Source organism: Alnus glutinosa, chromosome 13 (genome assembly GCF_958979055.1).
Source record: "Alnus glutinosa chromosome 13, dhAlnGlut1.1, whole genome shotgun sequence".
Classification (NCBI taxonomy): Eukaryota; Viridiplantae; Streptophyta; class Magnoliopsida; order Fagales; family Betulaceae; genus Alnus; species Alnus glutinosa.
This window is the reverse complement of record NC_084898.1, coordinates 2,091,171-2,118,383: the sequence shown is the minus strand read 5'-3', so window position 1 is coordinate 2,118,383 and position 27,213 is coordinate 2,091,171. Positions and strand designations below refer to the sequence as shown.

The 27,213-nt window shown below is 34.0% G+C and overlaps 1 protein-coding gene across 1 annotated transcript; it reads left to right on the top strand.

The window, feature by feature from the left end:
- The first annotated feature begins 10,610 nt into the window (after nt 1–10,610).
- On the top strand, nt 10,611–16,242 carry LOC133854429 (AT-hook motif nuclear-localized protein 1). Its single transcript, XM_062290636.1, has 5 exons — nt 10,611–11,380; nt 13,301–13,368; nt 14,771–14,902; nt 15,467–15,628; nt 15,764–16,242. Exons 1-5 carry the CDS (start codon nt 11,026–11,028, stop codon nt 15,950–15,952), a joined length of 906 nt encoding a protein of 301 aa, XP_062146620.1. The 5' UTR covers nt 10,611–11,025; the 3' UTR covers nt 15,953–16,242.
- The last annotated feature ends 10,971 nt before the right edge of the window (nt 16,243–27,213 follow it).

Here is a 27,213-nt window from a genome sequence, read left to right as displayed (position 1 = left end):
GACTTGATTTGACTGGTCTCATAAATATTGGAGGCTTCCTGCAACCAAGGCTCACATCCGGGGACTAACCCATCCCGGGGGCCGAAATCCCACTCTAGGGCAGACCTGGCCCCACTCCAAGGTGGAGACAAATATTTCCCTAACATATATATATATATATATATCCAAATTCTTTGGTGGGTTTTATATATATATATACTGAAGAGTTTGATCGGAGAATCAACAAAGTGATCGAGTGCTTCGTCATGAGACTTGTCTGTTCAGTGTGCCGTTTCCCTCTGTAATCGGACTGATCTCTTTTTATGCTTTATGCTTTTCTGTACGTGGCCTTCTCTTTTTTGTGTTCACATAGCTTTTTCTGATCAATTATATATATATGCGAAGCATGCACCTCTTTAATTACCTACTAAGGCTACCTTTTGTATAAAGAAGATCCTCGATCAGCTGTGTTTGGCAATTAGTCATAAGATACTCCCAATCAATTAATTAATTAATATATAGAGAATCACTAAATGTTCTTAAAGTAGATAATACCTCGTCCATCGATCTTCTTTGGCCAATAATCATAAGATTCTAACAATTAGCTAGAATCAGTGAATCACTAAACCTTCTTAATTAAGTGGCATTTGTCATAGATATTAATCTCTCTTCATCTCTCTCTCTCTCTCTCTCTCTCTCTCTCTATATATATATATATATATATGTATGTATCTTAATTTTTTTCTTCTGGTTGGCGTGCCTACTAGGAAAAGTAGGGGAGGTTCCAAAGTGACCCGTTTCCCTTTTTCATTCCATTCTGGTAACTAATGTACACATACACCTACTGTTCCTGTTCTTTTCTAGGTTTACCTTTGAACTTTAATTTACTGCATTATATATACATGTGCAGATCACGTTTCTAGGGCAGATATATGCTCAAGTAGCCTGTAATTGCTACTTGTAGATTATGGGCTCATTTTTACCTCTTTTTTTTTTTTTTTTTTTTTTTTTTTTTTGAATAATTTTGGACTTATTTCCTTTTTCAAAATCCACTTCAACGAGTGGAATATTTAATTGGAAAGCTTGTTTGAGAACTTTAGCTACGGACCTAGGATGGCTATTTGGATGAAGGAACTAGGGTAATGGGAAGACAAAGAATACCTAATAATGGTGAATAGGGCGCAAATATTGAGGCTATAGGCGTCCTCGCCTCCCCAGCCTACCTGTTACTAGAGGTGGCCATTTGCGTAAAGTGTTGGGTTCGAGTTGTGTCTTGACGTTGACATGAAATTATAATTTTTGATTTATTTAATTAAATAGGTTAGACTCCTCAACTCTAGCTAACTCGTTAATTTTATGTCGGTTTGTAGACCATGTAAAAAATTGTCAACCCTAAATGTGACATGCCGGGTTTGTGTCGCGTCGATGTATGAGTGTAAAATTATATTGATCAATCATAACTCAACTATTTAATTAAACAAGACAAACCCTTCAAACTTAATACGTTAATTTTGTGTTGGATTTGTGAACCGTGTTAAGAATTGTCGGCCCTACTTGTAATTACTTCTTGGGAACAAGAAATTTCAGGATAAGGATATCCCTCCCATAGGGCTAAGTAGCGCCTCCCCATCGGCCATAGTAGACTCATGGTCCCAGATTGACACCGATTGCTTATGCTTTCCCGACTCGTAAAGTAAACTGTACGTGGAGTCAAGGTTCAAATTCATGCCTTTATTTTAGTATTATGTTTACTTAATCATCAGTTATATATTCTGAAAAAAAAAAAAGAAAAAGAAAAAAAAAGAATAATCATTTAATCAATATTCTAACCATAAAACTCGATCAAGCACAAACTCTATGTACAAACCTATATATAATGAGTCGGGGCAAGTGTCTTATCTACGAAAATTAAAATATTTACATCAAAATGATATGAGAAACCAAAATCGAAAGACAAAACTAATGTTAAAAGGTGTAACATGGCATAAATAAATCATTCAGTAATTAATATTTGATTATGGTAGGCAGACAAGATTGCACTGATATCATTAGTTCTTTGCCATCCTTTGAAACAAATGAACATGATTTCTTTACCTACCAAGAAATTGAAGACAGAAGATAAGCCAAAAGTTATGATAATAATGAGGAAAAAAACCAAATTAAGATTAATTAATTAGTACTTAAAAAAAGATTGTTCTGTTGGATGTTAATACGCTTATCATATGAACACTTCTTTATTACCAAAACTTTTTTTAGTTTTGTTATAGGATCTCTTTAAGTTTGCTTCTCTAGAAAGGCCCCTAGCTTCTTTGTCTTTTCTTTTGTATTTTCTCGGAAAAGGAGATTATTCTCATAAAAATTTGGCAAATTCTCAAATAGTTCTCTAGATCTCTATCCTGTAAATGCTAATAATAGAATGATTTGGATATTCTTTTAATTTTCTAGGAAGGAAAATGTTTGAGATACTACAATTTTTATTACAACTCCCTCACAAACTTATGTGACAGTCTGTACGAGTGTCACATGACAACACATACATGAGTGAAATTAAGCAGCAAAATCCAACAGATAAATTTAATTATTTAGTAGCTGATGTGGTAAGTGTGCGTCAATCATATAAACTGTTCCATTAGTTTATATAAAAATAAAAATACAAAATTTTACTAAAAATTATAGTACTCCTAACAATAATCTTCGATCTTAAAAACCCGTTTCCACTTTGTATGAATTAATCTCAAAGCTCTTACCTTCAAGTAGACACCCCCAACCCTACCTACACTAATCATTACTTGTTGATATTCCACAAATATGCCTACAACTTGCATGCTACTAAAATAAAAGCAATGATGAACAGAGTTGATTTCTGTTTTATATAATGTGTACCACTAATTATATTCAAATCCAGTTTGAAACAAGTTAAGTTCTGTCATTTTCTGTAAACTAATTAAAGGTTACATTTGGCCAAGCTAGCCGTCTTGGGGCATTGTGGTTTGTCATGTTGAAAGCAAGTTTAGGTTAGAATATCCATTTCAGTTGACTCTTTGTATACCCAAATATGAACAAACCAATGAAGCAAAAGACACCCAGACATGTTGGAGAGAAAGACAATATCACATGCAGTTTGAGGAGACCATGTTCATCTTCTTCTTATGTACGTATAACCAACACATAGCCGGCCAAATAACTAAACCCTTTTAATCGGCCTTTTAGCTTTACATCACAATTAATTAAACAAAAGCTTGAGTTTGACCAAAGAATACAACAAAATTATCTGCTTCTTAAGTGCGACTCCCTTTCTATTTGTATGTGGAATCTGTCTGATGCCTCTGCTTGGCCATTTCTACTTGTATTTCAAGAAGCGTTGAAAAGTTTTGAATACAAACTGACACGTGTCTAAAATGTAAGTGAGAATTAGAAATGCGTGTATTTTGAACACATAATAGTTTAATAGATCGGATTAGAAGAATTTATTCCAACTCAATTTGGAGGAAATTAAAATTCTGTCCAAAATAAGGTATCGGATAAGTGATAAGTTCAATGTTCCAAATGGCATTTAGTTATGTAATGAGAATATTAGGAGGAAGATTCCCAGCTAATTTAGTGGGAATCATTGCATGATGCTTCAAAATTGGCACTAACTATTTGTCATATGGTAGATGTCATTATATTCTCTTGAACATGTCAAGCAACAAATTAACCTAGCTATGCCTCCTGGCCTCTTGATAATTATGCCACTGATCAAGCTGATCCACAGGCTCCAACTTGCCAAAAATAATCACATCTTTTGTCATGTTATAGAGTGATGAGGCTAATACAAAAAGGATTTTTCAATTTGACTATGGGATATAGATACTAGGTTTAGATCTTTGGATAAGAATGGTAGTGACAACTACAATAACAAAAGCACAGAAAAGATGAAACAAAAATAAATAAAATAAAACAACTATGCTCATTGCACTCAGCCCGCAGATCCTCGACAAGTTGATAGCTAGGATCTAGAGAGTATTAAAATATTAATTAAGTTATCAAATTTGTCATTTTTTATCAGCTTAAATTTTTAAGATAAGCGGTGATTTAATATGGAATCAGATTAAATCTTTTGGAATTAATTAAAATTTAAGATTGCTGATCCCTAAAATTAAGTTAATTAAATCTTAATTATCAACTTGTCATTAATTAAATATTTTTCTGTGTTGTTGCTCTTTTTTTCATTTATGTGTAGTTTTTGTTTTTCTTTTCCTTGTCCCATTTTCCACCAAAAATAAAAAAAAAAAATAAAAAAAAGTGGAATTGGACCCCAAATTCTTTGTAAGATAATAAGATATTTTATTTTTGCTTGACTAATTGACACCCACACAAACTTATCTATTATTTACATGAATTAAACCATCAAAACGTTTCAAATCTTTATTCCCTTTATAATTATTGCTTGTGAACAATGGAGAAAAACAGGCTGATTTTCATTCAGACTCGGCCCAAACTATACTTTGAATGGACATGTACATGGCCTTATTTGATGACTTGGGCTAAGATTAGGCCCCAAAGTGGGTAGGAATCTGGACTTACCTCAGCCTGGTGTACAAGCATAATGATATTTCACATTTTTTTGTGACACTTATTTTTATAAAATGTAAACCGTCACGTGAATTTATAAGAGAGTTGTAGTAAAAGCTGTAATACTCTACAGACTACAGTCTACACATTTTCTACGTATCAAACCTTGCCAACTTTCCGGTAGGAATAATGGCAAGGGCTTGGTCTCAGGCAAGACTAACCTCAGGCGCCTTTTTTTTTTACCAGATCCAAGCACCAACATGACAGTTTGACGTAATTGACATGAGAAGTCACTAAAAACACGTCACGTCAGCCAGTGCAAAATTGATGTGAAAATGTGAGAGGTATTTAGTTGTTGGTGCGTTTGGGTGTTGAATTTTTGAAATTAAAATTGAATTTTTATTTTGTTTGCGAATTTCAAAGTTTAACCTTTTAAAAAAAGTTGAATAAAATATAATTTGTTTAGAAAAAGTTGAATAAAATATGATTTGTTTTTAAAAAAAGTTGAATAAAATATGATTTATCTTTAAAAAAAAATAAAATCAGAATCATATTTTGTTTTCAAAATTCCGTATCCAAACACACCATTATTGTTCAAGCCCAAGTCTGAGCCTATCGAAAGACTTCAACGAAGGGCCTATCCTCAAAATTAATTAACCATCACAAGTGGTTGCAGAAATTTTGAGCCCTTTGGGCCTGGTTCCTGGGCCCCAGTAAACTTTGCTCTTGCTCTATGAAATAAAAATTTCCCTATGAACAGAAAGAAAGAAAGCCCAGCCTGCTAGGGCTAGAAAATAAAATATAAAAAAAGAAGCCCATCAAAGGAGCTCTGTTCTTATTTTTGTTTTTCAAATAAGCAACTTGGTTTCTTCACTTGCAAAATAATAATAATATTATTATTATTAATAATAATAATAATAGCGACTACCAAAAGAAAAGAAAAGAAAAAAAAAAAGGGCTCGTATTCAAGACCTGCAACGTCTTACTATTAAAGTATTAATGAATAATGATAATGTTGTTGGAAAAAGATATCTTAAATATAAGGAAAAAAAAAGTAAAATTAGTTGTGATTGCACCAATTTCTAATTAGCTTTTTATGATTTAAAAAGTCAATTAAAATTTAATGTGGTAAGCAAAAATACAAATCATTATCTATCTTGAATTTTCATTTGAAATTTTGACAGAAACCATTAGTGCCGCATTAGCACTAATAATAATTTGGCAATTGTCTCCTAATAAGAAAAAAGAAAAAAGAAATATATAACTATATAAAAAGAAAAAAAGGAAATAAATTATTTTATTTTTTATATTTGTATTTATACTTTCCATTTTTTTTTCTATTATTTTGTATTATGGGGCGACACATTGTATTATTATTGGTGTTGATGTGGCAATCTTATGGTTTCTTTCAAAATTTCAAATGGAAATTCATGGTGGTGAGTGGTATGTTATTTTTGTTTACAACAAAAAATTTTAAAAAAATGAGGTTCAAGGGGTGGCCCGGGGTGGTTCAGCCATCCCCAGATATGGCCCAAAGGAGTGGTTGTTTTTTTTTTTTTTAATTTGTAATTTCTAATTTTTATGAAGGGCATTTTTGTTATTGAAGGACATAGATAATTTTTGGTCATTTAAAATTGACATTTGCAGGCGTGGTCCTTTGTATTTATTATATTATGTGTACTTTTATCATTATTATAATGAATACACTTCATTCTTTTTTCAAACTACGATAAATAATTATTATTTTTTAACCCAATCTATTAAACTTTTATTTGTTTAAAATGTATGTAATTATTACGTGCATTTTAAACATATCCAAAGAAAACTTTATTCTTATAATAACGGAATTTAGTATTTGAAATTGAAGAACCAGCGGGGCAAAAATTATAAAAAGTATATCTTGGGAGCAAGAATCTCCATAGGAGGAGGAGCAAAGGAGACTAGGATGATGATAGATAGTTGTAGAAATACTCTCAAAGATATACATACCTTATTACCTACATTAGCCAAATGATTTTGAGTCTAGTGAAAAAAGAATATTTTGACTCATATTCCAACTGTTCTTGACTAATACTTAGCCAAAAATTTGAGCTTGACACTGAATAGACTCCCTTTACAATTGGTCACATATTCACCAATTGTTACCAATCCAATATTTTAATTCTGCTAAAAGCATAAGCTAATAATAGTATATGATATATATCCTCATGATTTTTTTAAACATTTTTGTTGGGCACCCAACATGTTGATTATTGGCACAACATTTCAGCAAAGTATAATTAAGTAAAAAATTAGATGAGTAAAGATAGCCCATTTCAGCATGAGAAATGATTCTCACAACAGCCCCACAACAAGCTGACGTGGCTAGTAATATATATTTTTTTTCTTTTCTTTTTGTAAAAAAATAATAAAATATTACCAGCCACGTCAGCTTGTTGTGGGACTGTTGTGAGAAATGAGTGTAGGGATCATTTCTCTTTCAGCATTTCACCCTGTCATGAATGGGGGATGAGATAAAGTCAGAAGTTGCAAGGCTCATTTGCCCCGACTTTTACCCCCAGTAGGTGGGGGGCTACCCAGAATATATAAGTGGGGTACTGCAACCCCCCTCTCTATGAGACTGTCCTAAGAGTAAGAATTCTGCATCTGTCTTGTAGTTTTCATCATTTCCAATATTCACAAGCTTTCCTACTTCAAAAGTTAGTATTATTTATGCAAATTCGATTGCTAAATGGATCGCTTCTCACCATCTGTATGAAAGTTTATCAGCAAATTTACAGCATGTTTCCTCTGTCCGGATCAATAGCGGCAAAGATCTTCGTTAACCCCTTCTCCTCCGTATTGACTAGAAAAAAATAAAATAAATAAATAAATGTGTAAATACTCCAATAGTATTCCAGTATAGGTCTGTTTGACATGGACGTGTAATATTTGTAATGTAAAATGGACTGGTAATTAATTAGTTTCTTAAGTGTCAAAATTTCTTAATTATGCCCTTTCGCTTTCCATAAGTTAGGTCTGAAAACAAAAAGATGGAAAAAAATAATAATAATAATAATAATTAAAATAAAGGCAATTATGCATATATGCAGGCGGATATATTAGATAAAATAAACCGAAAATGAAAGTTGTGGAAGCTAATGTACATCGAGCTCTTCACCATATATTTTTATTACTCAGGCAATTAAATATATATATATTTTTTGAAATAAGACAATTAAATAATTAGGTTGTGTTAATCTAAAACAGTTTCTTTATTATTTCCTTTGTTTTTTGGTAGCTTACCTAAAACCTTGTTTAGAAAAAGATACCTCTAATCTTATCAATAATATACTTGTTTTCAATTGTATTTACTTAGTCAATGCTTGTGGCCCCATATTAAAATCAATATTATTGTCTATTTCAGGGCCATCACTTCCATTTCTCCCATTTTGTAACCCACTTTGATTAAACATGTTTAGAAAAAGATTAATCAAATATTAATTTGTTTTAAAAATAAGGGTTGCTATTACTTTACACTTCAAACAATGTTTAACTTTGCCCAATAAAAGTTTCTAAGTCTCATCATAGGTTAGAAATAATTAAGGTTTTTTTTTTAAAAAAAAAGTTGGGTTAGAGGAATTTTTTTTTAATTCAGTCTATTAAATTGAAACATGTCCTTAGAATACGTGATTTATGCATTACATACTCTCTAGCAATATATTAAAAATGCATATAAGAATTACATACTCGAAAGACAAATATCAATTTAATAGATTGAGTTGAAATAATTTTCTTCAACCCAATTTAGAACAAAACTAAGCCTTGTTTGTTAGCGTTTTTTTTCCTTCTCTGTTAATATTCTAACACACCCCTCCTTTTTAATATATAAGTGAAGCCCGACACGTAAAATATTTAATTGAAATTAAAGGTGAATTGATGAAGATAATGTTTGAACTCATAACTTTTTTGGCTCTAATAATATGTTAAATTATCACTTATTCCAGAAGTTTAAGCAGATAGAAAAGAGTAAATTTAATCATTTAATTAATTTTTTAACATTTTTTTTTTATTATTATTTTTAAAACAAAAACTTTAACAAACAACTCAAAATACAAAACATATTATTTTTACCTTTGTATCGCAACAAAATATTTTTCAAAAAAAAAAAAGTTCTAAAAAATATTAACAAAGGGAGCCTTATCTCTTGGCCATGACACGTGGCATGGTGGGGGGATGTCAAAATGTAGGCTTGCATTATTCTTTCAAAATTTCCAAAGGAAAAAGGGGGTAAGCTCCACTATGGCTTAAATAACCTTTATTTTTGGAGTGGATAAGAACAGAAAGAAATAGGTTAGGATGCACTAAAAGGCTTTTACCATGTGCACCCACTAAAATCCACTTGAAAAATCCAAGCACATGAGATGATCCAAAGTTTCCCTTTGGCTCTTGGAAGTGATTCAAAATTAAAGAAATTGACTATTTCTAGGTTGGTCTCCCCTAGACTTTGCCCAGTCCATACTCATTGAATTATGAACTCAAGATCTATTTAATTTGAGAAATCACTTGCGGAATCATTGACCCGCCCAAAAAGATTAGATTTATTACAACTTTTACTACGTTTAGAAATTGGTGAGAACGTTCATTCACATAAAAATATCACGTTAGTCATAATCAAAATTTAATTGTTCAGTGACTAACGTGATAAGTGTTAGGTGAACTTACAAATTGATGTGACAGTTAACGCGACATTGTCACATCAACTACAATCAAACTTAATTGTTTAATAGCGTTACTTTAACTGTCACGGCACTATATAATTGTACAAAGTGAAATCACTTTTGTAAATCGAGTAAATAAGAACCCATATGATCCAACTAATATTTTAGGTGGGAGCTAGTTCACAAGCTGTGGATGAGCAGAACTAACTATCAATGAATGCATTTCTGTAGGAGTATTCTTTATTTATTTTATTTTTTGTCCTGACCATTTGCTTGTGAAAAGTGATTTAACAAGGCAATAAAGCCTTAAACAAACAACAAAAATACGTTTTGCTTAAGCATAAAGGAATGCAGTACACTGATATTGTTGTCTGTTTTTTACCTTTCTCCTTTTTTTTTTTTCTTTTTTTTTTTTTTTTTTTTTAATTCAATCTATTGAATTAATAGCTGCTTAAAATACATGTAATTTTTTCCTTCAAAAAAAAAAAAATACATGTAATTTTTATATATACGATTAAAAATATATGTAAAAATCATATGTATATTTTAATACACATGTCCCTTTAATATATTGGATCAACCCATTTGAAAGGAAACCTCTTGTCTTTTGATTCCTCCCTTTCCTTTTTTTTTTTTTTTTTTTTTTTTTTTTGGTTTTTTTCAATCAATCCATAGTTTAAAGAAGATTAGGCAAAAAAAAAAAAAAAAAAAAACCAGAAGAAATATATAGTGTTTAAAGGTGGAAAAAGCAAAAAAGTTGAATAAAAAATAAGATTTGATTTAAAAAAAAATTGACATATTTTGCTTATAGATTTGATGAATTTTGGTTGAGCAAAGCAAATGTAATGCTTGTGTCACCTACCCAAAAAGGGATGCTTGGCTTGGAGAAGGCCTCTGTGGTTTCTTTTTGTAAACAATTTCTTCAATTCTTGGCAACCAAATTTTACTTACCATTCACCCAAAAGATATAATATATTAACAGCACGCAAGCCAAAAGGAGAGATAATATATTATAAAATAATAAAAAATAATAATGGGGATAATTATTACTTATTATTTCATTTTGTCCACTTTTTCAAAAGAAATTAAAAAGAAAAAAACAAAGATAATCCCCCACCCACTTTCAAATTTATTTTATATTAAATCTCTACCGGATTCCAACCAATACCCAAATATCAATGTCTTTATATCATAAAATATTAAATCATCACAAAAATATTCATCAATGCCCCATTATTCAATATTTTCTTATTCAAACATTTTCTTTTTCCATTTATTTTTTTAATCTCAATTCGGACAGTCTTAGGAAAGTTAGGCACCCAATTAGCTAAAACAACAAATACAAGGTTTCTTTATTATCTCTGCATTTTCCGTTCAAATCACAAAATCAAAAATCACTGAGCACGAAAATCAATCTTTTTTCCTCTCAATCTCACTCTATTTTCCCAAAAATAAAAATTAATTTTTTCTTGGAAAAAAATTAGATCATCTTCCGTTGAGCTCTGTTTCAGCTCAGCTCTGCAACAGTCTTAAATCTCACTGAAAATCCTTACTTCAAGCTCTTCTGCTAGTTTAACACTTCATAGAAGCTTCACTAGCTCTAGAAAAAAAATCCAAGCTTTTGTTTTTCTGGGTTTTGCGTCCAAGTTTGAGTTTTTTTTTTTTTTTTTTTTTTTTTTTGGATTTTTCAAAAAAATTTGAGGTTTTTTTTTTTTTTTTTTTGGTGATTCAGATTAACGAAAAAAATGGATTTTTGATGATAAGCTCATAGAAAAATCTGTGGGGTTTAGCTATGGAGGCAAGTGTTGGGGTCACAGTGGTGGGATCAGATGCTCCGTCGGACTACCATGTAGCTCCGAGGTCCGAAAACCCGGCTCCGGCCGGTGGATCCGCTCCGGCGGCCCATGTTGGCGCTCCGCCTCCGACAACGGTGGCTCCGGCGGCGGCGACTCCAGCTTTGCCGGGGAAGAAGAAGAGGGGTCGGCCGAGGAAGTACGGGCTGGACGGTAGCGTCACGATGGCACTGTCGCCGAAGCCGATATCGTCCTCGGCGCCACCACCGGTGATAGACTTCTCGTCTGAGAAGCGTGGGAAAGTGAAGCCGGCCAGCTCGGTGACCAAGACCAAGTTCGAGGTCGAGAATATAGGTAATGGAAAAAATGTTCATCGCTATGTACCCATTTGAGATTTTTTAAGTGACTGTGTGCTTGTTTTATGGTTAAAACTTAAAAGATGGATTTTTGGTGTTTATGTTTGTAGTTTGTTTTGTTTTTTGCATGTGGGTTTTTGGTTTGGTTTTGTGGTGAAATTGATCTTATAGGGATTTGAGTTTAAGAGGGTTGTTTGGTAGGTGTGGGGCCTCTGATTGGATGCCCTTACTGAGATCTTGATGGATCTGGTAGCTCTGAAAAGAGTGAGTTTTATGGGTTGGTATGGGAATGATGGAATCTTCTTAACATGGCTGTCATTTTGGCACTTCTCTCCTTTTTAGGAAGAAAATTGTGCAAAGGTGCCAATCTAGGGCAAGTTTGCAAGTGATGGTGAACAGACTTTTGGACTTGAAACCTGTGACTCTTCAACTTGCTGACTGATGTTTACTGCCAGGGGGGGGGGAAGAGGGAAGTTGTTTTTTCCACGTTCTCTAGATATTGGTGTCTTGGAATATAATTGAAGCAATAAGGTCTTAAATAGTTAGTACAAAACTAACTTTTGATTCTGTCCGACTGAGTCAGAAATTTGAATTTTGCGTTCGCTAATCCTCCTGTTATTTATGTGGTCAAGAGTACTTGGTACTTTCCTCTAGATGCTATTACTATATTCATGTGGGAACATCTATCAGGATACACATCATTGCTTGTAAAGATATACTTCACTAGTTTCTTATCAAGCTGGCTTCATGCGTTCTGCATGGAAATTGAGATTCCAAGCCTTGGCCATCATTGAATGAGAACGTAGCACTCTGGGGTTTGAATACTCTTTTACCAAACTAATAATAAGTAGTAGGACAGTTCTTTACATCACCCAGTATTAATCTGCAGGTTCTAATGAGAATTTGGTAATGAAATTACAGCATCAACATTTAAATATTGGCACTGCTTTGGTTTTGTTAACATGTGGTGTATAAGATTATAATCTATTCTTCCCCTTTAAAGAGTCCTATGTTTTTGTTTTCTGACATACTTCCTCTCTTTCCCCTTGCAAAAAGCAGGAGATTGATATACAGAAAAGCAGAAAAAAAATTATTTAGTTTTTCAGTTATTCAGAGGCCTAGATCTTTTATTTCTTGCTTTTAGATGCATTGGATTCTTGCATGTAAACAAATATTTTGAGAAAAATAAAAAATAAAAAACCAGAGCTGGATAACAAAATGCACTGATGTTTTACCAAAGTAATTGTTTGTGTCACAAACAGCTTTTGGTTCTAAATGTTTAACCTAGCAGGTTGTTAACCCAACATAACCAGGAATTAGTGACATAATTTTTGGAACTGGTTTGATGAAAATATATAGTGCCTCTTGCCAATCAGACATCGATTGTCATGTCAATTACTAAAAGATACCTGATACTCAGCATCTGTGTTGCATCTGAAACATGTGCTGGGAATTGGATTGGAAAATGAAAAAGTATTAGAAGTATTATAATGTGTTAAAAGTAGATTTGTGAGGAAAAACTTGACAAAAATAATGCGCTATTAAATTGATGAATATCATTTAAGCATGCAGACAGTTTTTTTTACTAGAATGCGAGTTCTCGGAATTTGCCTTTGTCTCGGACATAAGTATGATGATCATCTGTTATATATGATCAGTTATGAAGTCATAGAATTTTTTTTGTTTTTTTTTTGGGGGGGTAAAAAAATGATATAACCCTCAAGTCCAACTCTTGCATTTTATTAAATGTGGTAGATTACAGCTTTAGAAGGGAACCTATGAGATGGTTATTTTCTTTAAATTCTCTGCTTTTAGAAGATAAATTATGGTACATGTTACATTATTGTTTAGCTTGTAAATAAAAAATTTATTTCAGAGAGAAAGGCTTTTCATTATGTTTACTGATTTTCTTCTGTAGGTGAATGGGTTGCATGCTCTGTTGGTGCCAATTTTACACCCCATATCATCACTGTTAATTCCGGCGAGGTAATTGATGAAATAAGGTCTCTTTTGAATGTATGCTATTATATCACGTGTTGCCGTAAGTTTCACTATGCCAAATTTGGTTTGCCTAAATGAAGACATTATAGGGACTTCACGGTCAGAGAAGGATGACAGTCATTGAATACCATATATTTAGTCCTTACTCTGATTTCCCGTAGACTGTGCTTGGTAAATTTTGTGAGTGTAGGAGAGAAAATCCTACATTTGTTCTAAACATGGAACAGTGGATCTTGATTGGCCTTTGGATGACGAAGAATTTGACCTAAACCTTTGATGCATTTTTACTGCAATACATTGAGGATCCTTTTCCCCTTGGGATTCTGTCTTATCAACCAATAAACTATTTGTGTAAATTGGGTTTCTGTTTCATGTTATTGAAATACTTGTGCTTTCTTCTTCTGAGTAGACTGAGGTACTAGAAAGGAAAATCTAAGTCGGTATAATGGCAGCATTCATTTCCTTGGATTGTCAGTTCCTATATATTTCCAATCCACTGCATGTCTTACCTATAAATGTTATCTATTACATGATGCATTGCAATATAAGAATGTATCTTTGTAATTCTCAACTTATTTGTTCATTCTCTATCATTTATGTTCATAGGTACGCTAATTTTTAATTGAGTGAAGAAGGAGATCATTTCTGTAAAACTCTTTTAAATTGTCACTTTGATACTTTAAAACACACAACAAATAAAAACATGGAACATTCCTGCAGAACTTCAGACTTGCCAATTCTAAAAAGGTGAAAAACCTGGTTGCTTTTCTATTTTGGGCTTAATGTGGATACTGATTTGCTTATGTGTAGATATATAATCATTAGTTTTTTTAAATTTTTTTTACCAACTTCTGAGCCCTTTAAATTAATGAGAATTAGATGGTCAAAGTTGCAAACATGTTGACTTTGGTATTTGACTACATTTTTGGGGGGCCTCAAAAACTTCAAATGACCTCCAAAATTTGCTGTTGCGCCTTCAAACTATCTGCATTTGGGGGTGTTGTGCTGCAATTAAGCTTTTGAAAAGAGTAGAATCATTTTAATCCAATATTTTTAAGTTACACCAACTTTAGTGATATAAGTATGTTAAATCACAATTTATCTTATAAGCGTAAAATGATAAGAAATGGTAAATTTAATCATTTAATTAATACTTCAACAAAGTCCTTCATAAAAATATTTGCATCTAATATAGGGCTCCAAATCAATGCTGATTTACCTGGAGGACACACATATTCTGGGACATATTGTAGAAAATACTGGATATCAGTTTTTGTAGTACTACTTCAGGATGATTTCTATCTGTATGCTTCTTAATTTTAATGGCTGATTCAAGCAATTAAATTGACTTTTATCATAAAGGTGATGTTCCTCTTGGTTGTTTTAGGATGTTACAATGAAGGTCATATCCTTTTCTCAGCAAGGGCCCCGAGCTATATGCATTCTCTCTGCAAATGGTGTGATATCAAGTGTCACACTTCGTCAGCCTGATTCTTCTGGGGGCACATTGACATACGAGGTGATGCATATATCCCCCCTTATATTCAATGATAATTAGTAACCTAGTCGAGTTGCAATGACACTGTTGAAATATTTTGCATAACTTTATGCATCTCTTTGACATTTTTACGTACGCTTGGTATTTTCTTTTCTGTTAAAAAATTGTTAACTAATTGATGTGTTTTACACAAACGCATGCGCACTTTCCAGTTATTTCCAGAATATTAGGCTAAACATTTTCAGGTGTCATAGTATTATGTTGACAGATATTGTTAGAGTTGTGTTTGTTGTTGAAAATCATTTCTGATAATCATGTTGTGGTAATTTGGATGACACTTGGGGCCTACACTTGCTTAATGGATGGATTTAGGAATAGAAGCAACTAGCCCTTTGAGGCTTCACTTTATGGAAACTGCCCTGAGAAAGTTAAGCTCTGCTAGTTTTCCATCTCTAGTTATTGATTTATGTGTGGAGCACCTCAGGAAAAAGGGGAGGGGGGGAGCCTTAATTTCATAATGCCATTAAACTGTCTGCTGCTAATATCTAGTATGTATCCAATTTCTTTCTACTGCTGTACTTACAGGGACGTTTTGAGATATTGTCGTTATCTGGATCATTCATGCCGAATGATAGTGGAGGAACAAGGAGCAGATCTGGTGGTATGAGTGTTTCATTAGCGAGTCCGGATGGACGTGTAGTAGGCGGTGGAGTTGCCGGTCTATTAGTAGCTGCGGGTCCTGTGCAGGTATGACTCTTATTTTCACATTTATATTCTTTCCCTTTTTTTAACCAGTGTACCATCCAAAGTTTTGGGAGAAATGTTCTCAGAGCGTTTGGAGACAAATTCTGATATATTTGCCTTTCCATTGGTCTGAATCAGGTTGTAGTGGGCAGTTTTCTGGCAGGCAACCAGCATGAGCAGAAGCCCAAAAAACAGAAACACGAGTTCGTATCAATTGCCGCTCCAACCGCAGCTGTTCCGATATCTAGCGCAGATCCTTGGTCCTCATTGCCACCGGATTCCAGGAATAAGCCTACTGACATTAATGTATCTTTGCCTGGAGGGTAGTATAATGTGCCTCACATTGTTGTGCAGTATGAGGTTGTTACTGACCACATTGGCAATCGAACTCAACTCCATTAGTTGGATCTCACTTTCCTGTATTTGTTTGGTCTGTAAACTTATCGACTATATATTAGCTCCGGCATGTTGTTTTATTCTTCCCTTTCTAGGTAGTGTTTACTTTAGTTAGCTGAGTGTAGGCTTTTCTGTTGCTGCTGTTTGTGTCGTGTAGAATAGTTTGATGTAATATCTACACCTTGACCTGCCTTTCTTCGAGTGATGATTGTGATTTCAAACTTGTTTTAGACATTCCTAACTAGTCTCTCCAACTGTATGCTAATTGGATTTGGCTTGTCTCTAATGAAAATATTACTTGAGATCTCCCGTGATTCAAATAAACGGCGAAGATATGTAGCAATTTTCACGTTTATTTGAACTACTGGAGATCTTCAGTTTTTTTTCACTAGAGGCAAGCAATATCCATAATAATTTCTTCAGCAATGCATCTCCAAAAAGGAAAAAGAAGAGGTAAAAAAAGGTCCCCCATTGTATAGCCAATAGCCTACTATCCCCATTTGACTTCAAAAGTTTCAGGAAATAGAACTTCCAATGTAATCCCAAAATGAAAAGAAAAACCTTGATAACATAAGTGAATTTAGACCTAGCTTTTCTAGCTTTGCAGAATTTCCTGAATTTAGAGACTCTCTCGTATGCTTTCTGTATATTTGGACTACGAATGAAATTTATTTACTTATCACCAAATTTAGCACTTAAAGTATTTGAAAAACTTTACGAAAAGTACTGCATGAAGCACTGAGGCTATGATAAAGATTTTGTTTTCTGTATTTTGATTAATGTTCTCAAAAAACACACTATACAAGTTTAAGGCTGTCAATTTTGAACATGATTTGGGAACTCAACTCAAAATTAGCTGGTTAGAGTTGAAAGGTTTAGCTTGTTTAATTAAATAGATTTTACTATAATTAATCTATATAATTTTATACCTATATTTCAATACGATTCGAACACGAATTACCACCTAACACAAAACACATTAATAAAGAGTCAAAGACATCCTCATTCTCTGCTTTTTGTTTTGGTTGCTAGTTCCACTCAAGTATGCATTGGGTGTAAGGAGTTTTGTGATTAAATAAAGGAGAGAGATGAAACCTACACCAGGAAGGATGAAGAAGGGGTCTTGGCTCATTGGCTCTCGCTGTCATAGAGTGTGCTTTTTGTTTATAAAAAGGCTTTGGCTTGACCCTCCCAAGAATCTCTTCTGGGGTGAATTAAGAGTCCAAAGTCTCATTTCTAAGCTCACTGCCCGAGACCAGGTCAAGTGTATGTGTATGCATTGCTACTCTGTCACCTTCATCCAATCACAAAAAGATATCTAGAAAAAGTGAAACACCAATCTGAACGGAATCATCCTCAAATCTTGGTGTTTGATGTCATTAATAATCTTTCGTACGAAGTAACGAAAGGTCTCTTGATGTGGAAAGTACATGGATGTCTCTGTTTAGAAAGGTAAAAGCTTGACTTTTAAGAAGCCATTTCTATGTTTCTCATTCATTGTTAACTATCACGTCAACAGCATATACAAATCTCAAATCTGAGAGAGGTTGGCTTCAATAAATGTTTTACTAGTGCTATCAAAGTCAAATCATCCCCAAACCAGGACCTTTGCCTGTTTTGATTTTTTCAATGATAAGATGTTGGGCTCGCAATCAGAGTTGGGTTGTTCGACACACCAATCAGTTAAAAGCTAACTTCAACATGATTCATTTAGTTAAACGAATTAAATTCAATAATTCTTACACAACTCATTTTAATAGATGGGTGAGCCGACTCGTTTGACATCTTATTTGAAAACTAACTCAAATAAATAAATGACTTGTTTGATCCGACCTGCATAATCCACTTACTTTACTTTTAGGTTTATGTGTTTTTTTACGGATCAAATGAGTCACCCATGGGTTAAGCAAGTTGACCCGAGATTAACCTATTTATTATATGGGTGAATTCAAGTCAACCCTAATTGTCTCGAACCCGATTATACAAAACTCTAACCTGCTACTTTCGTGTTGGATTCATGAGTCACGTAAAAAATTGTCAGTCCTATCCTAAATATCCCCTGCTCCCCAACCCTCAAGCACCTTCTTGACCAAACATCAAAGTGGAGTTCTTCTGCAACGACTTTAGTTCAGTTGATCTAAGTGAAATCAACTCTCTCCGCTACGGCATCCAAGATCCTTTGTTGCCACCACGAATGTGCTTACCACCAACTAATCTTTAGGTCTCCTACAAAAATTGCCTTTTTTGGTGATCCCTTTCTTGGTCGGTGGGCTAAAAAACTATTGGATTTAGTCATTTATTTGGCCTATTTTTAATTTTTTATTGTTTTTATTTGGCACTATATCAACTCTATTAGAAGTTTGTTGGGATCCTCAACCCTCTATGTTGTTTCTTTCTTTTTTCTTTTTTTTTTTTATTGATAAGTTACACGCACCCTGTGGAACTTGACGCTATTTAAAATTAATCTTGCCTATTAAAAAAAAAAAAAAAAAAAAAGAACCAAATGGCTAATGATCAAGTCATTACCATTATGGGACGAACAATATAATTCATATCCTTAAGTTTGTTTAACAAAAAAGAAAGAGTAATTTTATATACCACACTTTATTTCACTGTAATAACGTGGCAGGGTCTAATAATTATTGAATTTTATTTTATTTTATTAACAAGGGCTTCTAGACCATGTTATGTCAAATAGTGTGATAAAAGTGAGATAGATGTGTGGTGTATAACATTTCTTAAAAAGAAAGTCAAATGTCAACTTGAAAAAATGTTGTATACCACACCAAAGTCCCATAAATATCTCATTATGCTATTGCGTCAGAGTGTAATAATCTTTAAATCAGTCCTTGTTAAAAAAAAAAAAAAAAAAATCTAATAACCATTAGATCCTAGCACGGCAATATTTATGAAATATTTGTGTGGTTTATAGCCATTACTAATCACTTTCACAATTGAAACAGTCAAAACTAGCCCAATTCCTCAAAGAAAACTCTAAAATCTTTAATTGCGTGGCAATACATATCACTTGACCTGGTTTTGGGCTGATTGGATCCAACTGTTCATGAATTTGTCTGGTTTGATTTATTATTTTTTTATAAGTGGTTTGATTTATTCTTACACGGTTCTTCCCTGCGCGTCTCAGAAAACATGCTTCGAACTCAAAATATTTCTTAGTTTAGCCACAGCCGCCACAGGAGGTTCCTTCCTATCTCCTAAGCTAAGAAATTTCTGGGTATATTATATGTATATATCATGCTTGAAAGCTTTTTATTACTTACAACAGGCATACTTTCTGAATTTCCACGTAAATAAGTGGTATTCTAGAAACAAACTCCTTTTTACTTTCGAGGAAAAGCACTGTTGAGATAACACTATAAATTATGTTTACCCTGCACAAAACAATCAACCAACATTTCCCATTTTGCAAATGAGATTTGTCAAGATACTGATACCTCTGATACTGTGTTTGGCAACCATTCTGGTCCTGACCTTTTGGCTGCCAAACCGAGAACACAAGCTTCATGGATTCTTAAGTAATCCTCTTCTTTTGTTTTCAGTTTTCAACACAATAATCGTTGCCATCCTTGTTTTAAGTTGTACACCATCTTCAGAAGAAGTCGACCGGAATTGGCCAATCTTCCTGCTTCTGTGTGAAGAGTATCCACAAGGCGACACAGGGGATTACATTGAGGAGGATGAGGAATATCATGGCTCGGATGGATATGATGAGGATAACGATGATGATAGTAGCGACGATGAAGTATTTTGGCATGAAGAGGAATATGACGATAAGTTGGAGATGAAAATTGAAAGCTTTATTGCTAAGGTCTATGAAGAAAGGAGGAAGGAGAGATTAAGGGAGATAGTGGCAACCAGCTCTGATTTGGCTAAACTGCTATGAAGCATAATAACCCACATCTTAATTTGCAGACATGAATCAAAAAAGCCTTATATATTGCTAAGGTCAATGAAGAATGGAGGAAGGAAAAATTGAGGAAGATTGGTTGTAACCAGCTCTGAATTGGCTATAAATTTCAGCCAAGTAGGGTATATTATTCATTTTATTTTTTTATTTTTTTCTCTTATTTTATTTGTTCAGAATAAAACCTATGTAAGTTACTTTTTGCTCACTGATATAAAATGCTGCTAACAATTTTATTAAGCCATTATTGACACTGAACATTGTAATATCAGCTGTTTATTTGAGCATGACAATAATAGAAAGCACAATTGATTTAATAGGAAAAGAAAGAAAAGAAAAAAAGAAAGAAAGAAAGAAAGAAAAGAAAAGAAAAGAAAAGAAAAGAAAAAACAGATACATATCATACATTCATTGCAACTCCCATGAGTCATATAGTATGATAATGATGAGGAATGATGCTGAGAAGATAGGTAGCGAAGAAGGAAGATTCAGAACAAATATTGCTTTCCAAAAGATGTCGCTAGCAACATAAATATAGAGAAAGAAGCAGGATTTGATTGCAGAAGACTTGTTCATAAGGAACTCACATCTCCACCAGGACCATTGATGTACATATAGAGCTTTTTAGAATTATCTACACTATCGAGGTACAACATTGTCGCCAGTATTTGATTGCTAAACTCTTCATCTATATGTTGTCCAATAAAGATAACACGTTCTCGGTACTGCATCACAAGAATTCGGTGAGTTACTAAGAGAGATATGATTAAACATAAATTAGGTAGAAAAATCACAAGGAGACTTGACATCGATCTACAAATAAAAATTGATATTGAATAGATGACCCTTTGGGTATTCAATTCACTTACGATCGGGCTCACAAAAAGAATTTCAAGGCCAAATTTTAGAAGGATCATCAGACAACCAACATAAACAAAAAGCACTGTTTTGAATAAAAATAAAACAAGTCCAAAATTTAAAATTAACAGATAGTTAAGATCATTGGGTCGAGTTCATGGCCCAGGATATCCGCAGACTTTTTTTTTTTATTAATTTTTTTCTTTTCTTTCTCTTTTGGATACAGGAGTATTATAGGTGGTGATACACGAAAGTGATTGCCCACCCCAGATTTGCTTCATGTCTATGTCATTAGTCATAAATACAAACTTTTAGCTCGGTAAATTGAACTGATCGACTATTAGCTGGTTAGGGTTGATAGGGAACCTAACACAAAATTAACTGGTTATGGTTGATAGGTCTGACCTGTTTAATTAAATAGATTGGACTATAATTAACCTATATAATCTTATACCCATATTTCGATACGATTCGAACACGAATTGCCACCTAACACAAAACACATTAATAAAGAGTCAAATGTTAAGCAAGTCTCCACGTCAGATAATGCAACAGATATTCAAAACAGAGATAGCATTGATTTCAAACGTTAGTTTCATATGTATAGATTAGATTTTATATATTCAAATTTTGTATTCAGTTTAGATAGAACAAACTCCAAGTATCAAGGAGTTTCAGTTTTGATTGTACTCTATTTAAACCCATGTACATACTCAGTAAAGATTATCAAATATTCAATCAATTCATTGAAATCTTACATGGTATCAGAGCCTCTTTGCTCACGCTATTGATATTCGATCCTTTCGTTTTAATGGCCTCTTCCAGCTCTGCTTCTGTTTCTACCTATACTTTTCCTAATGTTTCTAATTTGGTAACTACCAAACTTACTGAAACTACCCATCTTGCTTGGCTTTCTCAGTTTCTCCCTGCTCTTCGGAGTGTTGATTTACTTAGTTTTGTCGATGGGTCTGAATGTTGCCCTACAAAATTCCTCACTGATGCTACTGGGAACACTACTGCAACTGTGAACCCAGCCTTCACGCTGTGGAACACAAAAGATCAATTTCTGCTGAGTTGGATTAACTCCACTCTCACCAATGTTATTCTTGCTAATGTCTATGGTATGAATACCTCTCGTCAGGTTTGGGATTATCTGGCTAATCGTTTTGCCTCTCAATCTCCTTCGCGGATTGCTGTTCTTAAGCGGCATCTACAGAGTATAAAGCAAGGTTCTCAGTCTTGCTTGGAGTTTCTTCAGTCAGCAAAATCTCTTGCTGATCAACTGGCAGTTGTTGGTAAGCCAGTGGAGGATACTGAACTTATTTACTTTGTTATTGGTGGTCTTCAATCCTCTTTTGCTCCATTTATCTCGTCATTCTCGTTTGCTACACGGGATCGTGTTCTGTCCTTTGACGAGTTCCAGTCAGAGTTGTTAAACTTTGAAAACATAATTGTTGCACATCAACCCTCTGTTCAACCAGATTCTAACGCCTTTGCATTATATTCTGCCAAGCCACATCAAGGTGGTCCAAACCGCAAGCAAAAGTTCTCTCCACAACGGAAGTTCCCCAATCATGTGTCCAACCGACAATACTCAACTGCTCCTCGCTACGGCTCTTCCCAGAAGCCTATTCGCACTCCTGCTACGGCAGCTCCTAATTTCCACTCTGACAGACCAGCTTGCCAAATCTGTGGAAAATTCAGTCACAATGCCTTAGACTGCTTTCATAGAATGGATTACTCCTATCAAGGGAGACATCCTCCCTCTCAGTTGGCTGCTATGGTTGCTCACCCACATGAAGATCCTGCAGATAACACATGGATTGCTGATTCAGGTGCTAATAGTCATATAACTGCAGAATTAGAAAACTTGTCTCTCCAACAGCCGTACCTCGGATCAGAAACTGTTACCGTTGGTAATGGATCAGGTTTAAAGATTGCTCATATTGGTTCTTCCTCCTTTACTACTCCATCTAGTTCTCTTCAATTAAAAAATATTTTACATTGCCCTTCTGCCTCAGCTAATTTATTGTCCATTCAGAAATTCTGTGCTGATAATGATTGTTTTTTTGTTCTTACTGATGCCTATTTTCTTGTGAAGGACAAAAAGACAGGCACAATCCTACTGCAAGGTCCGACTGAGGATGGGTTATATCCTATTCATCTCAAACACTTCTCCATCAATAAAGGTCGAGCTCTTGTTGCTCTGTTGAGAGTTCGTACCTCATCTTCTATTTGGCATTATCGTCTTGGTCATCCTTCCGCTCAACTTGTTTCTAGTTTAATTCGGTCTTACAATCTTCCAATAACTGGGACAATAAAAAGCAACGATGTGTGTGACTCGTGTCAGCTTGCAAAGAGTAAACAACTTCCCTTTTCGGAGTCTTCACGTGTGTCATCTTCTCCTCTAGAGCTTATACACTCGGATGTATGGACCTCCCCAGTATTGTCCATTGGTGGCTGCAAGTTTTATGTTCTTTTTATAGACGATTTCTCTAGGTTCACTTGGTTGTTTCCTGTTAAGCAGAAATCTGATGTTTTTCAATGTTTTGTTAAATTCAAATGTTTAGTTGAGAATCTTTTCTCTTGTAAACTTAAGCAATTTCAAAGTGACGGGGGTGGTGAATTTAATTCTATTCAGTTTAAGAAATTTCTTGATGACAATGGAATTTTACATCGTGTCTCTTGTCCTCATACGTCTCAACAAAATGGTTTGGCTGAACGCAAACATAGACATATAATTGAAACATGTCTTTCTTTACTTGCCCACTCGGGTTTGTCAACCAAATATTGGGTTTATGCCGTCTTGACCGCAGTCTTTCTTATTAATAGATTGCCATCACATGTTCTGAAAAATCTTACTCCTTATCGCAAGCTTTATAATTTAAATCCGGATTATTCCATGCTTCGCGTATTTGGGAGTGCTTGCTACCCTTTGTTACGTCCATATACAGATCATAAGTTAGCTTTTCGTAGTAAACGTTGTATTTTCTTGGGGTATTCATCTAATCATAAGGGATATCGGTGTTTGGATCCTCTCACAAATCGGGTGTACATTTCTAGGAATGTTGTTTTTGATGAATCTTCTTTTCCAGCTAAATCTGCTCCTCATTCGGAACTTGCTGCTACGGAGTGTTCGTCTTTTTCGTCTCCTCATGGAACAGGCACTGTAAGTAACAGACTACCTTTTACTCTCTCTATTCCTATTTCACCTAGTGTTTTACCAACATTTTCTACTGGTCCCCACCATGTGTCCCCTTAAGTTGCTAATGAACCCATGACTATCTCTAGTCAACAGCCCATCCCTTCATCAATTCCTATTGAACCCAACGTGATTTCCCAATTGCCTTCTCCATCTAGTGCGCCATCCTCTTCATTTCCTTTAGATTCCACTAGCTCTGACCCTCAGGGTACTGCCTCATCCTCTAATTCCTTGCCCACACACCACATGCAAACAAGGTCTCAAACAGGTTCTCTACGCCCTAAATCTTTTCCTGATTTCCAATTATATTATTCCACGAGACATCCATTAAGAGCTTTTAATGCAGTAATCTTACCACCTGAGCCTACTTGCTATACTCAAGCAGTTTCTGATCCTAATTGGAGGGCTGCCATGGGAGCTGAATTTGATGCTCTTCTTGCTAATGGGACTTGGTCTCTTTGTCCTCGTCCATTGCACAAGAATGTTATTCGTAACAAATGGGTTTACAAGTTGAAGCAGAAACCTGATGGAACTATTGATCGTTATAAAGCTCGGTTAGTTGCCAAGGGCTTTGAACAATTGGATGGTTTGGACTACAATGAAACATTTAGCCCGGTTATTAAACCGGCTACTATTCGATTACTTCTTGCACTTGCAGTGATGTTTGATTGGCCTATTCGCCAACTTGATGTATCCAATGCCTTCTTGCATGGATTTCTTGAAGAAGAGGTATTTATGGAGCAACCTAGAGGGTTTGTTGATTCATCTAATCCTACCTTTGTTTGTCGACTTCATAAAGCACTTTATGGACTGAAACAAGCACCACGTGCTTGGTATACAAGGCTTTCTCAATCCTTGCTAGATCTTGGCTTTACTAGCTCCCTGGTTGATACGTCACTCTTCACATATCATCACAAATCAGTTCATATTTTTGTATTAATCTATGTGGATGATATTATCGTGACAGGTACTAATTTTATAGCCATTTCAGATATGATCTCCAACTTACAACAGGACTTTGCTTTAAAAGATCTTGGTCCTCTCTCCTACTTCTTAGGAATTCAGGCTACCAGAGATTCTAAAGGACTACATTTGTATCAATCTAAGTATATTATGGATTTGCTGCATAAATCCAAAATGATTGGTGCTAAGCCGTGCAATACTCCTTGTTCATCTGGTTCTAAATTATCAGGTTTTGATGGTTCTCCATTGATTGATCCTGCTGAATATCGAAGCATTGTTGGAGGGCTACAATATTGCACACTTACTCGGCCTGATATTTCTTTTTCGGTAAATCAATTATGTCAATTCATGCATTCTCCTACAGACAAACACTGGGCAGCGGCAAAGCGAGTACTTCGGTATCTTAAAGCTACTATTGATCATGGTATTCATTATTCCAAGTCTTCACTTCAACTAAATGCGTATTGTGACTCGGATTGGGCTGGTTCTCCAGATGATCGGCGATCTACAAGTGGTTTTGCTGTGTTTCTTGGGTCGAGTTTAATTTCTTGGAGTGCAAAGAAACAACATGTTGGGCTCGCAATCACAGTTCGCACATTCGGTTGTTCAACAAACCAATCAGTTAAAAGTTAATTTCAATATGATCCATTTAATTAAACAAATTAGATCTTTCAATCCTAACACAACCCATTTTAATAGAGGGGTGAGCCGACTCATTTGACATGTTATTTGAGAACTAACTCAAATAAATGAATGACTTGTTTGACCCGACCCGCATAATCCGCTTACTTTACTTTTAGGTTTATGTTTTTTTTTACGGATCAAATGAGTTACCCATGGGTTAAGCAAGTTAACCCGAGATTGACCTATTTATTAAACGGGTGAATTCGAGTTGCCTCGAATTGTCTCGAACCCGATTATACAAAACCTTAACCCGCTACTTTTGTGTCGAGTTCGTGAGTCATGTAAAAAATTATCAGTCCTACCCTAAATATCCCATGCTCCCCAACCTTTGAGCACCTTTGTGACCGAACATCAAAGGAGTTCTTCTGCAATGACTTTTGTTCAGTTGATCTTAGTGAAATCAATTATCTTCGCCACGACATCCAAGATCCCTTATTGCCACCATAGATGTGCTTACCACCAACTAATTTTTAAGTCTCCTACAAAAATTGCCTTTTTTGGTGATCCCTTTCTTGGTCGGTGGGCTAAAAAATTATTGGATTTAGGCATTTATTTGGCCTATTTTTAATTTTTTATTGTTTTTATTTGGCATTATATCAACTGTTTTAGAAGTTTTTTGGGATCCTCACCCGTTCATGTAAATTTTTTTTTGGGAAAAGTACACATAACCCCATCAAACTATCACCTCATTGTCAATTTACCCCCCAAACTACCAATTGTGTCAATGTTCCCCCTTAAACTAGCAAAAAATGTCAATGTCCCCCTAATCACAAAAATTCCCTTCATAAAATTATTAAAATAAAATAAAACTAAAAAAGATTTATTAAAAAAAATATAAAATAACAAAAATTTATTCCAAAAAATAAAAAAAAAATTTAAAACTGTTATTTATTTATTTTTAAAAAAATAATTTTCAGTTTTTTTTTTTTAAAAAAATGTTCTTTTTCATTTTTTTTATTTTAATAAAAACTGTTTTTTTTTTTTGTTTTTTTAAATAAATAAATAAATTTCAATTATTTTTTGTTTTTTTGTTTTATTTTTCTTTTAAAAAAATTGTTCTTTTTCGTTATTTAATTTAATAAAAACTGGTTTGCCTTTTTCTTTTTTTTCATTTGTTTTTTTTTTAAAATAAAATAAAATAAAATAAATTTCAGTTATTTTTGGTTTGCTTTTTTTTTTTAAGGAATTTTTTTTTTCAGTTTTTGTTTCTTTTTTTAATTTCTTTTTTCGTTTTTTATTTAATATTTTAAAAATAATTTTTTAAAAGTTTTTTATTTTTTAGTTTTAATTTTAATTTTTTGAATTTATGAGAACATTTTTATCTTATTCAAAAAAAATTTAAGGTCACTTTTGTCTTTTTGTTGGTCTTAGGGGGGACATTGACATTTTTTGGTAGTTTAAGGAGGGACATTAACACAATTGGTAATTTGGGAGGTACATTGACAATTGAATTGTAGTTTGAGGGAGTTATGTGTATTTTTCCCTTTTTATTTTATTGATAAGTTACACGCACCCTGAGGAACTTGACACTATTTAAAATTAATCTTGCCTATTAAAGAT